The sequence below is a fragment of the Lathyrus oleraceus genome, chromosome 5 (assembly GCF_024323335.1).
Source record: "Lathyrus oleraceus cultivar Zhongwan6 chromosome 5, CAAS_Psat_ZW6_1.0, whole genome shotgun sequence".
Taxonomy (NCBI): domain Eukaryota; kingdom Viridiplantae; phylum Streptophyta; class Magnoliopsida; order Fabales; family Fabaceae; genus Lathyrus; species Lathyrus oleraceus.
The window spans coordinates 601,915,264-601,932,236 of NC_066583.1; the positions used below are offsets into that span (position 1 = coordinate 601,915,264).

A 16,973-nucleotide genomic window follows, 5' to 3' on the forward strand; every position below is an offset into this window, starting at 1 on the left:
TCTAAACACTTTACATTGACAACTTTAGAGGGCGCTTTTTCCTGAAAGCGCCCTCTAAACACTTTACATTGACAACTTTAGAGGGCGCTTTTTCCAGAAAGCGCCCTCTAAGGTGTCCCTTTATGGACCACTCCAGAGGGCGCTTTTTTCTGAAAGCGCACTATAATGTGGCCACTTTAGACAGCGCTTTCTCCAGGAAAACAAAGCGCTGTCTTTACCTATGCCAGCGCCAGATTAGAGGGCGCTTAAAAGCGCTGTTATAGGCCAAAATAAGCGCCCTCTTTTCCCTTATTTGGCGTAGTGATTATTAACACCAAAGTTCATTTTAGTTTCTATATTTTACTTTTTCTTATTTTAGTATTCACAAACAATCAATATTTGAAAAATTATCATTAAAGTCAAAGAAATTATTGAACGGTATTTAAAACACGATCCGTCTTTGTAAAAACGATAAAAATACACTTGCTTTCAAGCTACGATAGGTACGAAGTGAACCTTCCTTTGTCTATCACTATAAATCTCACAAGTTCTTATTTCTTGATGAAATGAATACTTCAATAACCTTCCCATATGAAAATTGCTCTTCTCCTGGATCAATTTTGTTAAAGGTACTAGCCAGAGCCACACAAATTAATCATGCAAGCTGGTATAGCTTCTTGCCAGAACACTGTGGGGTCGTGCTTTTGATCACAAATTATTTTTAAACATTATTATCTTTACAACTATTGTTAAATAATTATAAATTATTTTTATAAACTATCTTAAATAACATATGAAAATAATTATAACATCATTTTCATAAATCCTCCTAAATAATCTCATACATTTTTATATAAGTAATTAAGATTTATATTATTCAATCCAAACTGAGAGCCATTGATGGTGAGTTGAGTATCCAAGAAATATCCAAGACACTTATATAAGTAATTAAGATTTATATTAGTACTAATTTAATTTAAAAATCCAAGAAAAATATATATATATATATATATATATATATATATATATATATAACTGATATTATGAAGTACTAAATCAATGTACTTCTACAACATATACATGAAGACACTTACACTAAATAACACCTAATAAGAAAATTAGGGCAAATATATATATTGTTCTAGATTCATAAAGACGTCAATTCAGTTTTTCTTACAATATATATAAAGGCTTTCATATATTACAATTATATAAGTTACAATCTGCACTGCATTTGTTTGTTGTATCTCTTCTTCTTCTTCATTAAGAATTTGGTAAACACTTGTTTACTATAGAACTTAGATCCCAACTCTCATTTCCAATCTCAAAATCCCATAATTGAGGCTCTATTTGCACCTCTTCCACAGATCCGTTCACAAACCTTTTCAATCTCTCGCTTACTTTGGTCGCTCCAAATTGAAACAAAGATTGCGGATTCTACGCTGTGGGTGTGCGAGCTGTGGGTGTGCGAGGTGTGCCACCACCCAGGGCTTCAAAAATTTGGGGTCTCAAATATTAAAAATACATTATATATTTATTATATAGGTTGTTTATTAAATATATGTAAGATGTTTATGTATTACCCTGATAGAAATATATCAATATTTTTTGATGGTCATGACCTGAGTTCGATTCTACCATAATCTTGTTCAAGACTAAAATATTATATATTTATAATCATTTTTATTATATCTTTTAATATTATTTACAATTTAAATAAAATTTTATTTTACTGTTTAATATTTTTTTATTAGAGTTCAACATAAAAGATTAGATCAGGACCTAGAAATGTTTTGGGTCGGCCCTTATTCTACACAAAACAAATCAATCATATGTTTCTTATTGTAAATTTTCTGTACTAAACATTATTAAGATTAAAGAGTAGATCCATGTATATATAAACCTCTGCATGCACAACATGAATAACTGAATCTCCGGCCAGTGAAGAATTTGCAGAGATGACCTCCCCGTAATCTTCATGCAATATTCTCATAATTTCACAGAAAATAAACTGTTCATCAACCCCACATGTTACAATAACTTGTAGAGAAGAACCATTTTCATGAATCTCTATTTTTGGTGATTTTATGCTTCCTTTTACTCCAGAAGAATTCAAGCAGCCACTACGCAACCTCTTGTTTCTCATTAAACTTTCTTTCTTCTCCTTCGCCGATTTCAACTTCGTCTCTAAGCTCTTAATGTAGTTTATAGCTTCGTCTATTTGATCAGGTAGTGGTAAAGCTACCTGCATGAAATGAAAAATAACACCAAATTATATAGTATTATCAAACAACAGTATAGTAATACATTATGAATGTTTAGAAGAAGAGATGATGGATGCACCTTGGGATTATAGTTAGGGCAAAGAGAGTTGAGGTTGGAAAAGAGACTCTTCATCTTATTTCTTCTATTTTTCTCAACAACCATTCTTTCGACTTTGGTTGAGGTAGAGAGAATTTTTTTTAAATAATCAATTTTTTAAAAAAAATTCTAAAAAAATCCATAATTTCAAAAAAAATTACATAAATGGGCAATTTTTTCCCTAATATGTACATGGGCGCCACCCTAGATGGCGCCTACCCTTAATTGGAGGGCAAGTCACCACTAGGAGTGGCGCCTACTCCTATTTTCTTTCTTTTTTTCTTTTTTTGCTTTTTTTTTTATAATTTTTTTTAATATATTTTTAATTATTTTTTTAAATCTTTTTTAACTTATTTTAAATTTATTAATTTATATTTATTATAAATTATATTAATACATATATATAAATAATATTATTTACAAGATATATATATATATATATATATATATATATATATATATATATATATATATATATATATATATATATTTATATATATATATATATATATATATATATATATATATATATTAATTTAATTTATAACTAAATAATATTATTTACAAATTTTTGGGAGAATTAGGGTTAATCATGTTAGGGTTAATTAATCAATTATAATTAGGGTTTATTGATCGGTTATAATTAGAGTTTGGTAATTATGACCTAATTCAAACCCTAATTCTCCCTAAGACTAATTAATCAAGTGCGACACCAATTAGGGTTAAGTACATTGATGTACAACCTAGATTTTTTTCCTATAAATAAAGTGTTATTTCCTTGCATTTTCTTCACCACTATTTCCTATCACTTTCTCTATCATGTTGAGTTCATGGCATCCCCCAGACCGTCATCATGGCAGCGAACATCATCAAGGTGGCCGGATCCTGAACCAGTAATCATAAAAAGGGATGTGCATGTTATTTTCTCGCCCGTGAAACCCCCAATGGAGATGAAATTTTGGAACATCCGTTCGTTGGACCAACTAAAAAGGTCCTTGATGTCTTGGTTAGAGGGAGATTACCAACCTGGTGAAGTCATCAGAAGGATTCAGAGGCTTAGAAGAAGGTTCTCATTTGAAACTGGAGAAACGGAATGTTGGTGGGTTGAAGTTGAAAGCGACATTGATTGCATCCAAATGATGCATGGATCAGATGACATAGTGTTAACTGTTGTAATTTCCTAGATTTTAGTGGTTGTTTGTGTTGTTGTTCTTGTATTTGTTATTGTTCTAGTACTTGTTCTTGTTTTAGTACTTGTTCTTGTTCCAGTATTTGTTTTTGTTTTAGTAATTGTTGTTGTAATGTTAGATGTTTGTGTTTGTTGTTCCAGTGTCATCTTCTATTTGGAATAAAAAGTAAACTTTACTAATAAATAGCATTGGTACACAAAGTTATGAATATGAAAACTATGTTGTGGAACTAGATCCACGATATGGACATTTGTTCTTATTATGCCCCAGTTGTCGACATATGTTACACTTCCTCTGCATTTTCTCTGCGACGTCAATTTCAGTTCTAATGCGCCTGCTGTTTGGGCGGCCACTTTTATTTCGCCGCATCGATTCGTTGTGCCAAACAATTTCCCCGTCATACTCAGGCCAATATGCCTCCAATGCTACCACCGGAAAGGGATTGTCGTATACATTTAGCAATGTTGCAACTTTGTAGATGGGAGACACTAGCGACAATGCATCGAAGTGGGTGTGTGAACACGCTACAATGACATGGGAACAAGGCATACGATAGGCCTGAAATTGACCACAATCGCACCAACAGTCTGGTATTAGGACCCTATACTCTTGTCTGGGCAGCCCCTGGTTGTGGTCAATTGTTTCCTTGACACTAAAAGTGTGGTCATGGCGGTCGAATTCCGTAACCCGATGGCTGATGGCTTTTGCAGATTCCTGCCTCATAAACTTCATGCAGGCATCACTATATACTTGACTCGTCTGTAACACTTCATGCCAGCGCTTGCCTCTTGTTACGAACAACGTTGCCATCCGAAAATAGGTCGCACTCACCAAAGCGGTTACCGGGAGGTTACGTATGCCCTTAAAGACGCCGTTCATTGATTCCACAAGATATGTTGTCATGTGGCCCCACCTCACCCCATCGTCGTATGACCTAGTCCACTTTGCTCTGTCAATATTATCGATCCACCTCCCTGCATCAGAATTTGCCAACACTATTTCCCGGCGGTAGTATTGGAATCCAGGTTGGTTTAATGCATACCCCGCGTTTATCAAATTTTGCTTCAAGAAATTATCTTTGAACTCCCGCACAAAATTTTGAGCAATATGCCTGATGCAGTAGACATGCGTAGACGGGGGTCATGCCAACCATTTGCTGGATTATTGTATGCACTGTCTATAGAAGCGTGCCTGTCAGAAATCACACAGATGCCAACTTGTGGAGTCACGTGCGTTCGGAGATTCTTAAGGAAGAAACTCCAAGCAGCAGCCGTTTCTCCTTCTACCAATGCAAAGGCTATTGGGAAAATATTAGAATTTCCATCTTGTGCGACCGCCATCAGTAACGATCCTTTGTATTTCCCATACAGCCAAGTTCCATCGACTTGAATAAGCGGCTTGCAGAATGTGAAACCGATGATGCAGGGACGGAATGCCCAGAAAAGTCTTTGGAATATTCCATTACCTTCTAGACGAGTTCCGTCAGGGGATTGTGCCGGCAAGGTCTCCATTATAGAAACCTTCCCAGGTGAATACAAATGTAGTGCAGCCAGGTAGCGCGAAAGTTGTTTGTATGATTCCTCCCAATTACCGTATACCAGTTCAATTGCCTTGGTTTTTGCTAACCAAGCCTTTCTGTACGACGGTGTATATTTGAAAACAGCAACACAATGGGAGATAATAGTTTTGACCTTGAGTGACGGGTCAGCTTCAACAAGAGGTATTATGGAATGGCAGATCATATCATGGCTAAGTTTGCGATGATCCTGTGCCATGTTTGTGTTGACGCAAGTGTGAGCTTGAGAAATGGACCCTATCACCCACGCATTATGTTTCTTCTTGTACGATGCCATCAACCTATACCCACACTCCGGGTTTTTGCATAAAATAACGTATCTTTTCGTGTTTGATTTGTTAACATCGTAGTCAACACAGTTTTTCAAGTGCTAGTTTTTTATTGCTAACAGACACTCTTCCTTGGTCCGAAATTGGTCACCCTTCTTTAACTCCTCATCAGACCTCATATATGGGTTGTAGAACATATCTGATGAGGGCTCATCCTCGCCCAAGTTAAGGGTTGTGAAGTGCGCAGGCGGTGAGTAGCATTGCGCTATAGGTATTTGTACTTGGTCTTCGTCTTCGGAATCACGGTTCACCAAGTCATCAACCATGTCTTCTGCATCATCAACCACGTCGTCTTCAACGGGGTGTTCAACATCTTGTTCGTCATCAACCACAGGATTAATAACCTGTGACTGAATATTCTGAGTTGGTTGAAATTGTTCCAACACAATGTACAACACTATATAATCGTAACCAGAATACTCATGGTTACGAAACATGTATTGTACCTCCATCTCATTTTGAATCAATGACTTATAAAACCTGACTGAGTTATTTTCAGAAAAAAAAGGTTGTTGATAAAAAATTTGGGACACAGGTTGTCTAAGTTTGGACTCAATCTTTTTTTTCAGATAAGAGAAGTCAACTCCTCTATTTAGACAAAAACGAGTGCAATCGGTGTTTCTAAATAGGAAGCCAGACATATCACATTCATAAGTCTCACCATTCATGTGAGCTTTGATTTTGTATTGTGATGAAGATGCCATGATATGTGAAGATATGTGTGAAATATGTGAAGATATTGTGAAGATTTTGTGAATACCTTTGTGAAAATTTGTGTGAATACTTATACTCACACATCCACCAAGCCTTCCCCTAGACAAGACAAGTGCAACCTAATCTGTACCAATGCATGCTAACCTATCCACCTAGCCTGCACCTAGCCTACAAGATTCCCACGCATGCCTATCCATCAAATGTCTTCACCACCTAGTCTGCAAGATTCCCACGCATGCCTACATACACGGATTCAATTATGATGCATGCGTTAGACGTGTCACATTTTTGCATGCAACACTACCACCAAGCCTTTCCCTAGACAAGACAAGTGCAACCTAATCTGTACCAATGCATGCTAACCTATCCACCTAGCCTGCACCTAGCCTGCAAGATTCCCACGCATGCCTATCCATCAAATGTCTTCACCACCTAGTCTGCAAGATTCCCACGCATGCCTAAAGAGTTCATGTCTTATCCTGACCTACTAATGGATGCAGTAGACGTGTCAAAATTATTACATGCATGCAACTCCACCTAGCCTGCAAGATTCTCAGACAAGACAAGACTTCAATGTATTCACCACCTAGAGTGGCGAGTTCATGTCTTATCCTGACATACTGATGCATGCAGTAGACGTGTCAAAATTATTACATGCATGCAACTCCACCTAGCCTGCAAGATTCTCAGACAAGACAAGACTTCTATGTATTCTCCACCTAGAGTGGCGAGTTCATGTCTTATCCTGACCTACTGATGCATGCAGTAGACGTGTCTTATGTGAAGACATGCATGCAGCACCACCTAGCCTGCAAGATTCTCAGTCAACTTTGCATGCGTTACTCCTTCCCAAATTTTTACATGCGTTACACGTGTCCAATTTTTTTTTACATATTCATACTATTTGAATACGGTTATAAATAGCAGGTCATTCTTGAAAATTTTCATCATCCACTAACACTTTTATTCAGAGAACTCCGACGAAACTTTACATCAACAAACCTACGTTCTACATTGCAATCATGTCTCTTCTTACCATGGGCCAAGAACACAGAGGCACTAGGGCAAACATTGCCTCATTCGTAAGTTTTTCTTGAACATTGCCTCTTTTGTATGTTTATAATTTATTTTTTAAAACTCCAATCTAATGATTGTTTATATTGTTTGTTTTTAAAGGATCCCAAGAAATTTCGTCAACATTCACACCCTGTGGCTTATCCAGACCCATGGTGCGTACCTTACATAGAGCGTGCGGGGTTCGGTCATGTTATGCATGTGGTAAATGCCACAATTGATGTGAAATTTATTCTTGCTTTGTGTGAACGTTGGAGACCAGAGACACACACTTTTCACCTACCAATTGGTGAATGTACCGTCACACTAGAGGACGTGTACATGCTTTTGGATCTTCGAATAGATGGTAAGCCTGTGACTGGAAATGTTCAACAGCCCAACGAACTATGTGTTCAAATGTTGGGCGTAGATCTGGTCGAGGGTGAGGGATCTGCAAAAGCAAGGGGCCAGGGTATTAAACTATCGAGCCTCCAATTCTACCACGACGCTATAATTTTGACTAAGGATTCGTCCGAACAAGAAAAAATAATAAAAACAAGGTTTTACATTATGTTATTGTTTGGGAACTTACTATTTCCCGAAGGCATGGGAAATATCATAAACTTTATGTACTTGAGTTTGCTCGAGGACATAGATAGAATAAGCACGTATAGTTGGGGTTCTGCTGTATTGGCTTTCCTATATAGCTCTTTGTGTAAAAATGCACAAAATAACCACTGTACATTTTCTGGATGTGCTTTTTTGCTCCAAACATGGGGGTGGTGGAAATTGCCGAGGCTAGCCCCCGAAAATCCTAACGTCTACTCCTTCCCCTACGCAACTAGGTAAATTTATGATGTTATTTCATTTTGTATATTTATTCTATAAATATTTGTAAATAATATTATTTATCTTTTTTTGTTTAGGTTCATTGCAACTGGACTAGATTACAGTCTTACCTCGAAAAATAAAATAATATTTTATCGTCAACTCTTGGATCGTCTCCGAGCACAAGATGTTTACCACTAAATCATTCATCTTCTAACTAATTTATTAATATCAAGCATTCTCAATAAATAACATATTTATTTTTTTCTTTGCAGTTTATTTGGAGGCCATATTTGGGATTGGAACATCAACCCAACCCCGAAGATGCAGCTGTTTGTACATCAAAAACGACTATCATGCGGTTCACCACTGTGGAGATGCACCAAAGTGACAGTGTCAAACTGCAATTCGGAATGCATCAAGAAATCTCAGGCCCCCCAATGTCTTTGGAACCTTGGCATCTTAAAAAAGTCAGCCACCAGTGGTATGCCCAAAATTGGAAGGCATTTGCAAAGGAGTTCCGTAAAATGTGGAAAGAGCGTGCCCACTATGTTCTATAATTTCCGGTGGCGCCCAACGAAATGAAGCCGACAAGGGAATATGTGGATTGGTATAGAGCAAATACAAATCCAAAAATGATTGTGTCTGACCCGTTCTATTTGGACGATCCCCGAATGCAACAACCATATTTCCAACAACAACAACCACCACAATATTCCCAACAACAACAACCACCGCAATATTACCAACAACAACAACCACCACCATATTACTAACAACAACCACCACCACCGTAATACCAACAACAACCACCACCACCGTATTACAAACAACAACCACCACAACACATGTCCACCCCCCAACAAAATCAACACTACATACCACAAACTCAACCCCAATATCATGAAGATTACCAACACCAACCTCAACATTCCAACCACCATCAACAGTCCCAACACATACCACAAACTCAATCCCCCCACCAACACCAATTCCAACACTTCCATCACGACGATGTCCCGGGCTCTTCCAGTCCTCCACTTAGCCCCGACACAGGTATACAAGAGGATTACCAACAAGACTACTACACACCACAACAGACATTGTTCTTTAGCCAACCCGATTCAACCCTCAACTACCAAAGGCCATATTTCGAGGGCGAACCCAACAGGAGTCAGTTTGTCCCACCGAGACAAAGCTTTGAGGGCGCAGAGGGCACCCGCCTTTCCTACAGCATTGAAGGGACTTCGACCCAACCACAACGGCAAACGGCAAGGGGACGCGTTAGGAATAGGGGTGGGAATAGGGAAGCACCACCACCACGTGAGCCGTCTAGACGAGTAATTAGACCTCCCCCGTGCGGATCGTACCAGAGACCGCATAATATGTGATAAATCCCAAATTAATAATGCATTTTAATTAAACTTTATAATATTTGTCTTGTGTATTATTTTAATATAAATATATTATGTTTATTAATATAAATTAATATATATATATATATATATATATATATATATATAAATATATATATATATATATATATATATATATATATATATATATATATCTTGTGTATTTTACAAATGTATACATGATATTATTTATTTACATGTATATAAATTAATATATTTTAATAATTTATAAATAATATTATTTAGTTATAAATTAAATTAATATATATATAAATTAAATATATATATATATATATATATATATATATATATATATATATATATATCTTGTAAAAAATATTATTTATATATATATATATATTAAAAAAGATATCTTGTAAATAATATCTTGTAAATTAATATAAATATAAATTAATAAATTTAAAATAAGTTAAAAAAGATTTAAAAAAATTAAAAAAAATAATTAAAAATATATTAAAAAAATTTAAAAAAAAACAAAAAAACAAAATATAAAAAAAGAAAATAGGAGTAGGCGCCACTCCTAGAGACGACTTGCCATCCAATTAAGGGTAGGCGCCATCTAGGGTGGCGCCCATGTACAAATTAGGGCACAAATGTGTCCATTTTTACAATTTTTTTGAAATAAAGATTATTTTTGTAATTTTTTTAAAAAATTGTTTATTTAAAAAAATTTCTCTAAGGTAGAAGGTTGAAATCCTTGTTGATAGTGATACATTGAGAAACAACCTGAATTTTCTTAGTTAGGATTATAATGAGAAAGTTAAGTGAATTGTTTATGTTTTTATATTTATATATAGTTAATAATTATGATATGCTTTATTTATAGACCAATTTACGAACACGTCACCCACGTGCCTTCACTGTTTTGTTGTTTCTACTACAACATAATTTCGGCACTTAATTTGTCAACTATTGCGTCCATGTTCATCTCCCATCTCCATCTGCCGCTAGATCTTCATTTAGATTGGTAGTTAGTTCTACTTAATTTAGAATTTTTATTTTCTTATTTACACTTTTTCAATCTCAAAATAATTTTTCAGATATTATCATATTTTGTTGTTGTTTTTCTTATAAAGAAAAAAAAAGTAACAAGTGAGGAACTAATTACCTAAAAGCACAATACAATATCAAATAAACAAGTCGGAATAAAATGCTAACCTAAAACAAACTCCAAAAAAAAGAAGAGAGAAATTCTAAAATGAGTAAATCAAACTAATATTGGAGACAAAGGAAGGAAAACAACCCAGAGTACCGGAAAGAATCACAAGCTAGATCTCCCTAGTCAAAGACTTGCAATGAAACAACACTAGTCTTCACTGAGCACTAAGAACATTTCAAGGGAGGTCGAAACTCATGCTACTATTGACTCAGATGCCATATAAGATTCTCGAGGTAGACCGATAAAGCACAAAAGTTCCCCACAGACCTACCAAAATACCATTTCTCAACTAAAAAAATGCTCATATCTTCTATGTCCTTTAATGTCACCAATTTTCCTAAGAACAATATATTATTCATAACTTTTCAAATCGACCATATCACAAAATATCAAATCATAAGCCATCCCCTTTAAGCCTAGACGGATAATCAGAAGGAAAAAACATAAATGAAAAGGATAAAAAAATTCCTAACTAGGACTATATACCTTTCCCAACCAATTGAAAATCCAATACCAAATATAACATACTACCTCACAAGTAACAAAAGGGTAGGATGATGACTTAGAGAACCTCGACAAAAAGGAAACGGAACACCTTTAGAGGGAAGATGATTCCCCTCTTAAGTAATTAATACTATCTCTAGTAGAAATCATATATCCTGTAGAAGTTGAAAACAATCACTTTAGAAGGAGTCTAACTACTCCAAATACTTGAGAGAGTTGACTTCAACATCGAGACCTGATGATCTCTAAGAAACTCACGAGAAAGAAAGAAAGAGTATGTGGAAGTCACAAAATAAAAACCATCTTTAAAATGGCTCCACAACCACTTATTTTATTTGAAATTGGAGAGTTTTTAGATTGAATTATTTGTTTATTTAATTTTATGAGAGTGGATAGAATTATTATCAGTTTATTTAATTAAACTAATGAAGAAATAAGAAATATTATAGTTTGGGGAGAAAAATAGGATTGTTGGTTAATTTAATGAAAATGGTGTGAAGAGAGAGAGTTGGTGCGTGTGTAGGCGTGTGTATTGTGGAGATGATAAAAAATAAAAAAATAGAAATTAATTTTTTTATTTATTTTAAATAGAAAAATAGGGAGAGAAAGTGTTTGTACGTAAAAAGTTGTCAGCAAAGTTGGGAAACTCTAGCAAAGCAAGAGTAGAGCCTCCATAATTATAGATTCAAAAAATTTGCTGTAAATTTGAGGTAAAGGGTGAAAACTTATTCATTTACGAGTGTATCACTACTGCGTAAAAGTCATTTTCCAATGATTGGAAAAGAGATATACCACCACACCTAACCAATCATTGTGAGGTAAGGGGTGGTTATATATATATATATATATATATATATATATATATATATATATATATATATATATATATATATATATGATACTTTCCATCAAAATCGTGCGATCGTGATTATAAGCTATGTAGCACGTTAACTATAACAATGGTTTCTTCAAACAACCCATTACATCAAAAACAACATTTAATAACTCTTTTTTAGTCTTTAATAACGATTTTAGGTGCTATTAAAGCTGCCGCTATAATAAATGTACTACCTATAATAACTTTTTTTAAGCGCTAATAAAACTGGAATTTTTAGTAACACTTCTCAAAAAGCGCTATGGTAACCTAGTTTTTTCTATTGAACACTTCAGTTAAAATCTTGATTTAATAGCGCTTTTGTACATAGAGTTATTAAAAGGCCATTATTTAATAACCTTTTTAAAAAAGTGCTATCTTAGAACCTGTTTTTGTTAACACTTTCAAGAAAAGTCCTATTTAAAGGCCTTTTTTTACTTCTAAAAAAAACAACACAAAATGCATGAAAAATAAAACATTTTAAAAAAAAATACCATAACGTAATTACAACTTTTGAATTTCACACAAGAATCCAATATAAATTCATTATAGCTACTCCATCCACTTGAAAAAAGGCCCAAGAAAAATAACATATTTAAGAATAAATTTGATCACTTTAATAATTTGGATGAGTTCAATGTTCAAGAAGCACGTTGTCCAACAAGTTGCCATTTATTTGCTAAATACCAGCAGAAACATCTCTTTTAAAAACAATATTAGGTGGAAACTCATGGACATATTCAAGTAGAAAAAATACAAATAAAATGTTAAACTCATCCTCCCAATCATCTGAATTGCCACATTTGCCAACTTTAGCTGTAGGACAAGTCTAAAGGTGGAGCAATCTGATAGCCACCAACAAAAATAAATCTTATTTTCCTAAGTATATAAAATTTTTAACAAACATACACATAAACATATAGGGAAAATGTATCAGCACCACTGTAAAAGAAGAGACTGAATAATTTGGTCCTTGAGGCTTTGCACTCTCTCATGTAAATGAAATTGTTCATAGTGTTGATTTCCAAAGATGGACCACAATTTTTACACCCTTGAATAAACTAACAAGAAAAGATGAAATGAATTTTCAAATAAAAACTATACTGGAACGAAAATCCAAGGTATAATATGTTGGGGGAGTTTTTCACTATGGAGCATTGAATATTGTGAGACTTCTTTTTTTAGAGCAACATCTTTGTGAGAGACACATCACATATTCACCCAAAACCTTAAGGTGATAGGTGAGTGGGTTCTCTCACTTAGGGTGTGTTTGTTTCGGTGCTAGAAACAAGATTCCTGGGAACTTGAGGCAGGAAATAATTATTCCTTTGTTTGGTAAGTGGGAAAGAAAAAAATACCCTGGAATAAATAATACCCAGGAAACCCATTTAACCCACGTTCTACCAATTTGTATTCCCATAAAACTAAGCTGGGAACAATATATTCCTGGGAATAAACAACCACGTTCACATAGTAAAAACCGCAAATATCCCTAATTTACCCGCGCATTATTCCCTCTAAATTTTACCCATCTTCTATAAAACGATAACCCACCGATTCCTTTTCATTTTCATTTGTTCTTTGCTTCTTTCTGTCTCTCCGTACAACAATGGTAAGTTGTATTTTACTTTATATTTTTATTCTTTTTTTTAAATCAATCCAATGTATTGATCTCTCTATTTTTTTTTAAGATTTTGACTTCAATTTAAAGAATTACAATTTGATCTTCATCTCTGTGAGTTTGCTTGGAGTTTGTTTTCTTTTGACAGATAATCTTTTTCCAGCTTCAATCACTACTTTTTTTTTTATTTTCTTATATGTTTCATTATCATGTATGCTTTTTCGAACATCGTGTCATGTATCAAATAGTACTTTGTGCCGAACACAGTCATCATGTTATGAATATTGTTATGTGTAGAACACTCTTGTGTATCCAACACGATTTCTGTGTAGAATGCCGCTTTTGCGTATTGAAATTTTCTGAGTGTAGAACACCACTGCCATGTATTAAACATGATTATGTGTTGATTGAACACCGTCATCGCGTTATAGACGTTATTGTGTGTAGATTACTATCGTGTGTCCAACAAAGTCTTAGTATAGAATATAACTTTTGCGTATTGAAAACTGCGGAGAGTAGAACACTGCTGCCACATATCGAACATGATCGTCATCATATTATAAACGTTGTTGTGTGTAGAACACTATCATGTATCCAACATGGTGTTAGCGTAGAATTTTTTTTCCGTATTGAATACTGCAGAGTGTAGAACACCGCTGCCACATATCAGACAAAATAGAGTGTAGAACACCATCGTATGCCAGATTTTGAATCATGTATTTGATTAGAAGTGTGTATAAATAGATCATAATCACCATTTTCATTTTTTTCACATACTTGATGTATTTTATATACCCGTGTATTTGATGATAATTCATGTTTAGTAATTTTTATCGAATTAACTTATGTTCATTTGAAAAATAATGTAGTACAGTAACTTTATGCAAATAAATCATTTAAGTTTTGGTCATGGCTCATTCGACGGAAGTTCGTGAGAGGAAGAAAAGGATAATAACAATATTGATCATGCATTTGGAGATGTTGAATTTATTTACTTTGATGACAATGATGTTATGCTATTTTTCTCTAAGTAATCGTTTGAAAAAACGAAAAAGGTCATGGGATTATTATGAAAGAAGTTTAGTCAGAGAAGTGCATTTTCAGAGAATTATTTACACAAGTGATATGGCATGTATTGAGAATACGAGGATGGATAGGGACGCTTTTCATAAAATATGTGAAATGTTGAAAGGTATTGGTGGATTAGTTCCTACTCGACATCTGTGCATTGAGGAGTTAGTGGCCATGTTTTTACACATATTGGCTCATCATGTTAAGAATAGAATGATTAGAAGACAATTTGTTAGATCCGGTGAAATGATTAGTAAGCATTTCACGAATGTTTTACTAGCTCTTCTGAAGTGCCACAAGGAATTGTTAAAACAATCTCAACCGATATTGGATAACAATATTGATGAAAGATGGAAATACTTCAAGGTATAAGGTTAAATTCCATTGTCTATAATTTTTAATAGTATAAGACTTAATATTCAATTTCTAAGTAGTAACATTTGTACCAATGCCAATTTATAGAATTGTTTAGGAGCTCTTGATGGAACTTACATCAGGGTCAATGTGCCTGAAGCTGATAAAAGTAGATTCAGAACAAGGAAGGGTGATATAGCGACAAATGTGTTAGGTGTATGTTCACCAGATTTACAATTTATATATGTCTTGCCTGGGTGGGAGGGTTCAGCAGCGGATTCTAGAGTCATTAGAGATGCTATTTCTCGACCAAATGGACTAAGGGTTCCTCAAGGTATATCATATTAAGTTCACATTAACATAAACCATGTTTTCCATATATATAGCATAATAACTTTAGTTTTACTGCTGATAGGGTACTATTATTTATGTGATGCTGGATACATGAACGGGGAAGGTTTTCTTACTCCATATAGAGGTCAAAGGTATCACCTTATTGAATGGAGGAATGGCTTACAACTGACTACACCTAAAGAGTTTTTCAATATGAAACATTCATCAGCTAGAAATGTAATAGAAAGATGTTTTGGACTTTTAAAAGGACGTTGGGCTATATTAAGAGAAAAGTCATTCTACCCTCTAAAAACTCAAATAAGAATTATAATAGCTTGTTGTCTTCTACATAATCATATTCGAATCGAAATGACACGAGATCCATTGGAAAGGGATTTAGGAGATGTTGAGTCCTCTAACGAATTTATGTATGGTGAAATGATAATTGTCGTGGAGCCAAGTAATGCATGGAGTCAATGGAGAGATAACTTAGCATTGGAAAACTTTAATAAATGGAGAAGTGGAAATCATCGATAAATTTTGTGTGTCGTATTTGTCTTTTCTATTCTGTATGATTTATTTTAATCATAATTGTATTATTAACTACAAACAATTTTTTTATTATATATGTATTTTTATTCTCCCCAGTATTCTTGTTTTGTTAGCAGTCTTGTTTATTTTTATATAATTTTTAGCCTGTTAGTTTTTGAGTTATTTCATATAAGTTTCATTATATATAATTATTAGCATGTTAGCTTTTGAGTTACTGTTAGCTACTGCATCTTAGTTTCATTATATATTAGCTTTTGAGTTTCATTATATATTAGTTCCTGCATATTAGTTTCATTATATATTAGCTTCTAAGTTTCATTATATGTTAGTTACTGCATATTAGTTTTTAGGTTACTGCATATCTATTTTGAAAACCAAATAAAAAGCTGCATTATATAATTGTTAACATGTTAGTTTTTGAGTTACTGTTAGTTGTTAGCTACTACATATTAGTTTCATTATATATATTAGCTTTTGAGTTTCATTATATATTAGTTACTGCATATTAGTTGTTGAATAATTGCATATCTATATTGAAACCAAATAAATTTTTTGTATTATATAATTGTTAACATTTTAGTTTTTGAGTTTAGATTAATGGACGAGTCATCTGAAAATCAAAATACAAAAGGCTCAAAGCGGCAATGGACTGCAGAAGAAGATGTTATATTAATCAAAGGTTTATTACAACTATTGGATGACGGGTGGAAGGCGGATGCAGACACATTTAAACCGGGATATACTAAAGTGTTAGAAAAGTATCTCCATGGAAAAAATCCAAACTGCACATTAAAAGCTAACCCTCATATTGAATCAAGAGTGAAACGCCTAAAATCACAACATTCAGCAATCAAAGACATGATGGGTGCAAGTGGTTTTGGATGGGATGATACTAGGAAGATGATTATTAATTGTAGAGAAAGAAGTTTACAGCCAATGGTGCAAGGTGACATTTCATTTCAAATTCTCACAATGTATAATACATTTTAATTTATGCTTTTCAAAATTTATTTTATCAATCATACCTATTTTACTTAAA

General features: G+C 34.0%; 1 protein-coding gene across 1 annotated transcript; it reads right to left on the minus strand.

Moving 5' to 3' along the window:
• Positions 1–1,242: 1,242 nt before the first annotated feature.
• On the minus strand, positions 1,243–2,448 carry LOC127082333 (transcription factor bHLH162; the record flags this gene model as incomplete). The annotated part of the gene is made up of 3 exons (XM_051022569.1): positions 1,243–1,416; positions 1,883–2,224; positions 2,323–2,448. Coding segments are annotated over 3 exons (642 nt in total), but the record flags the coding sequence as incomplete, so codon positions are not given.
• Positions 2,449–16,973: the final 14,525 nt, after the last annotated feature.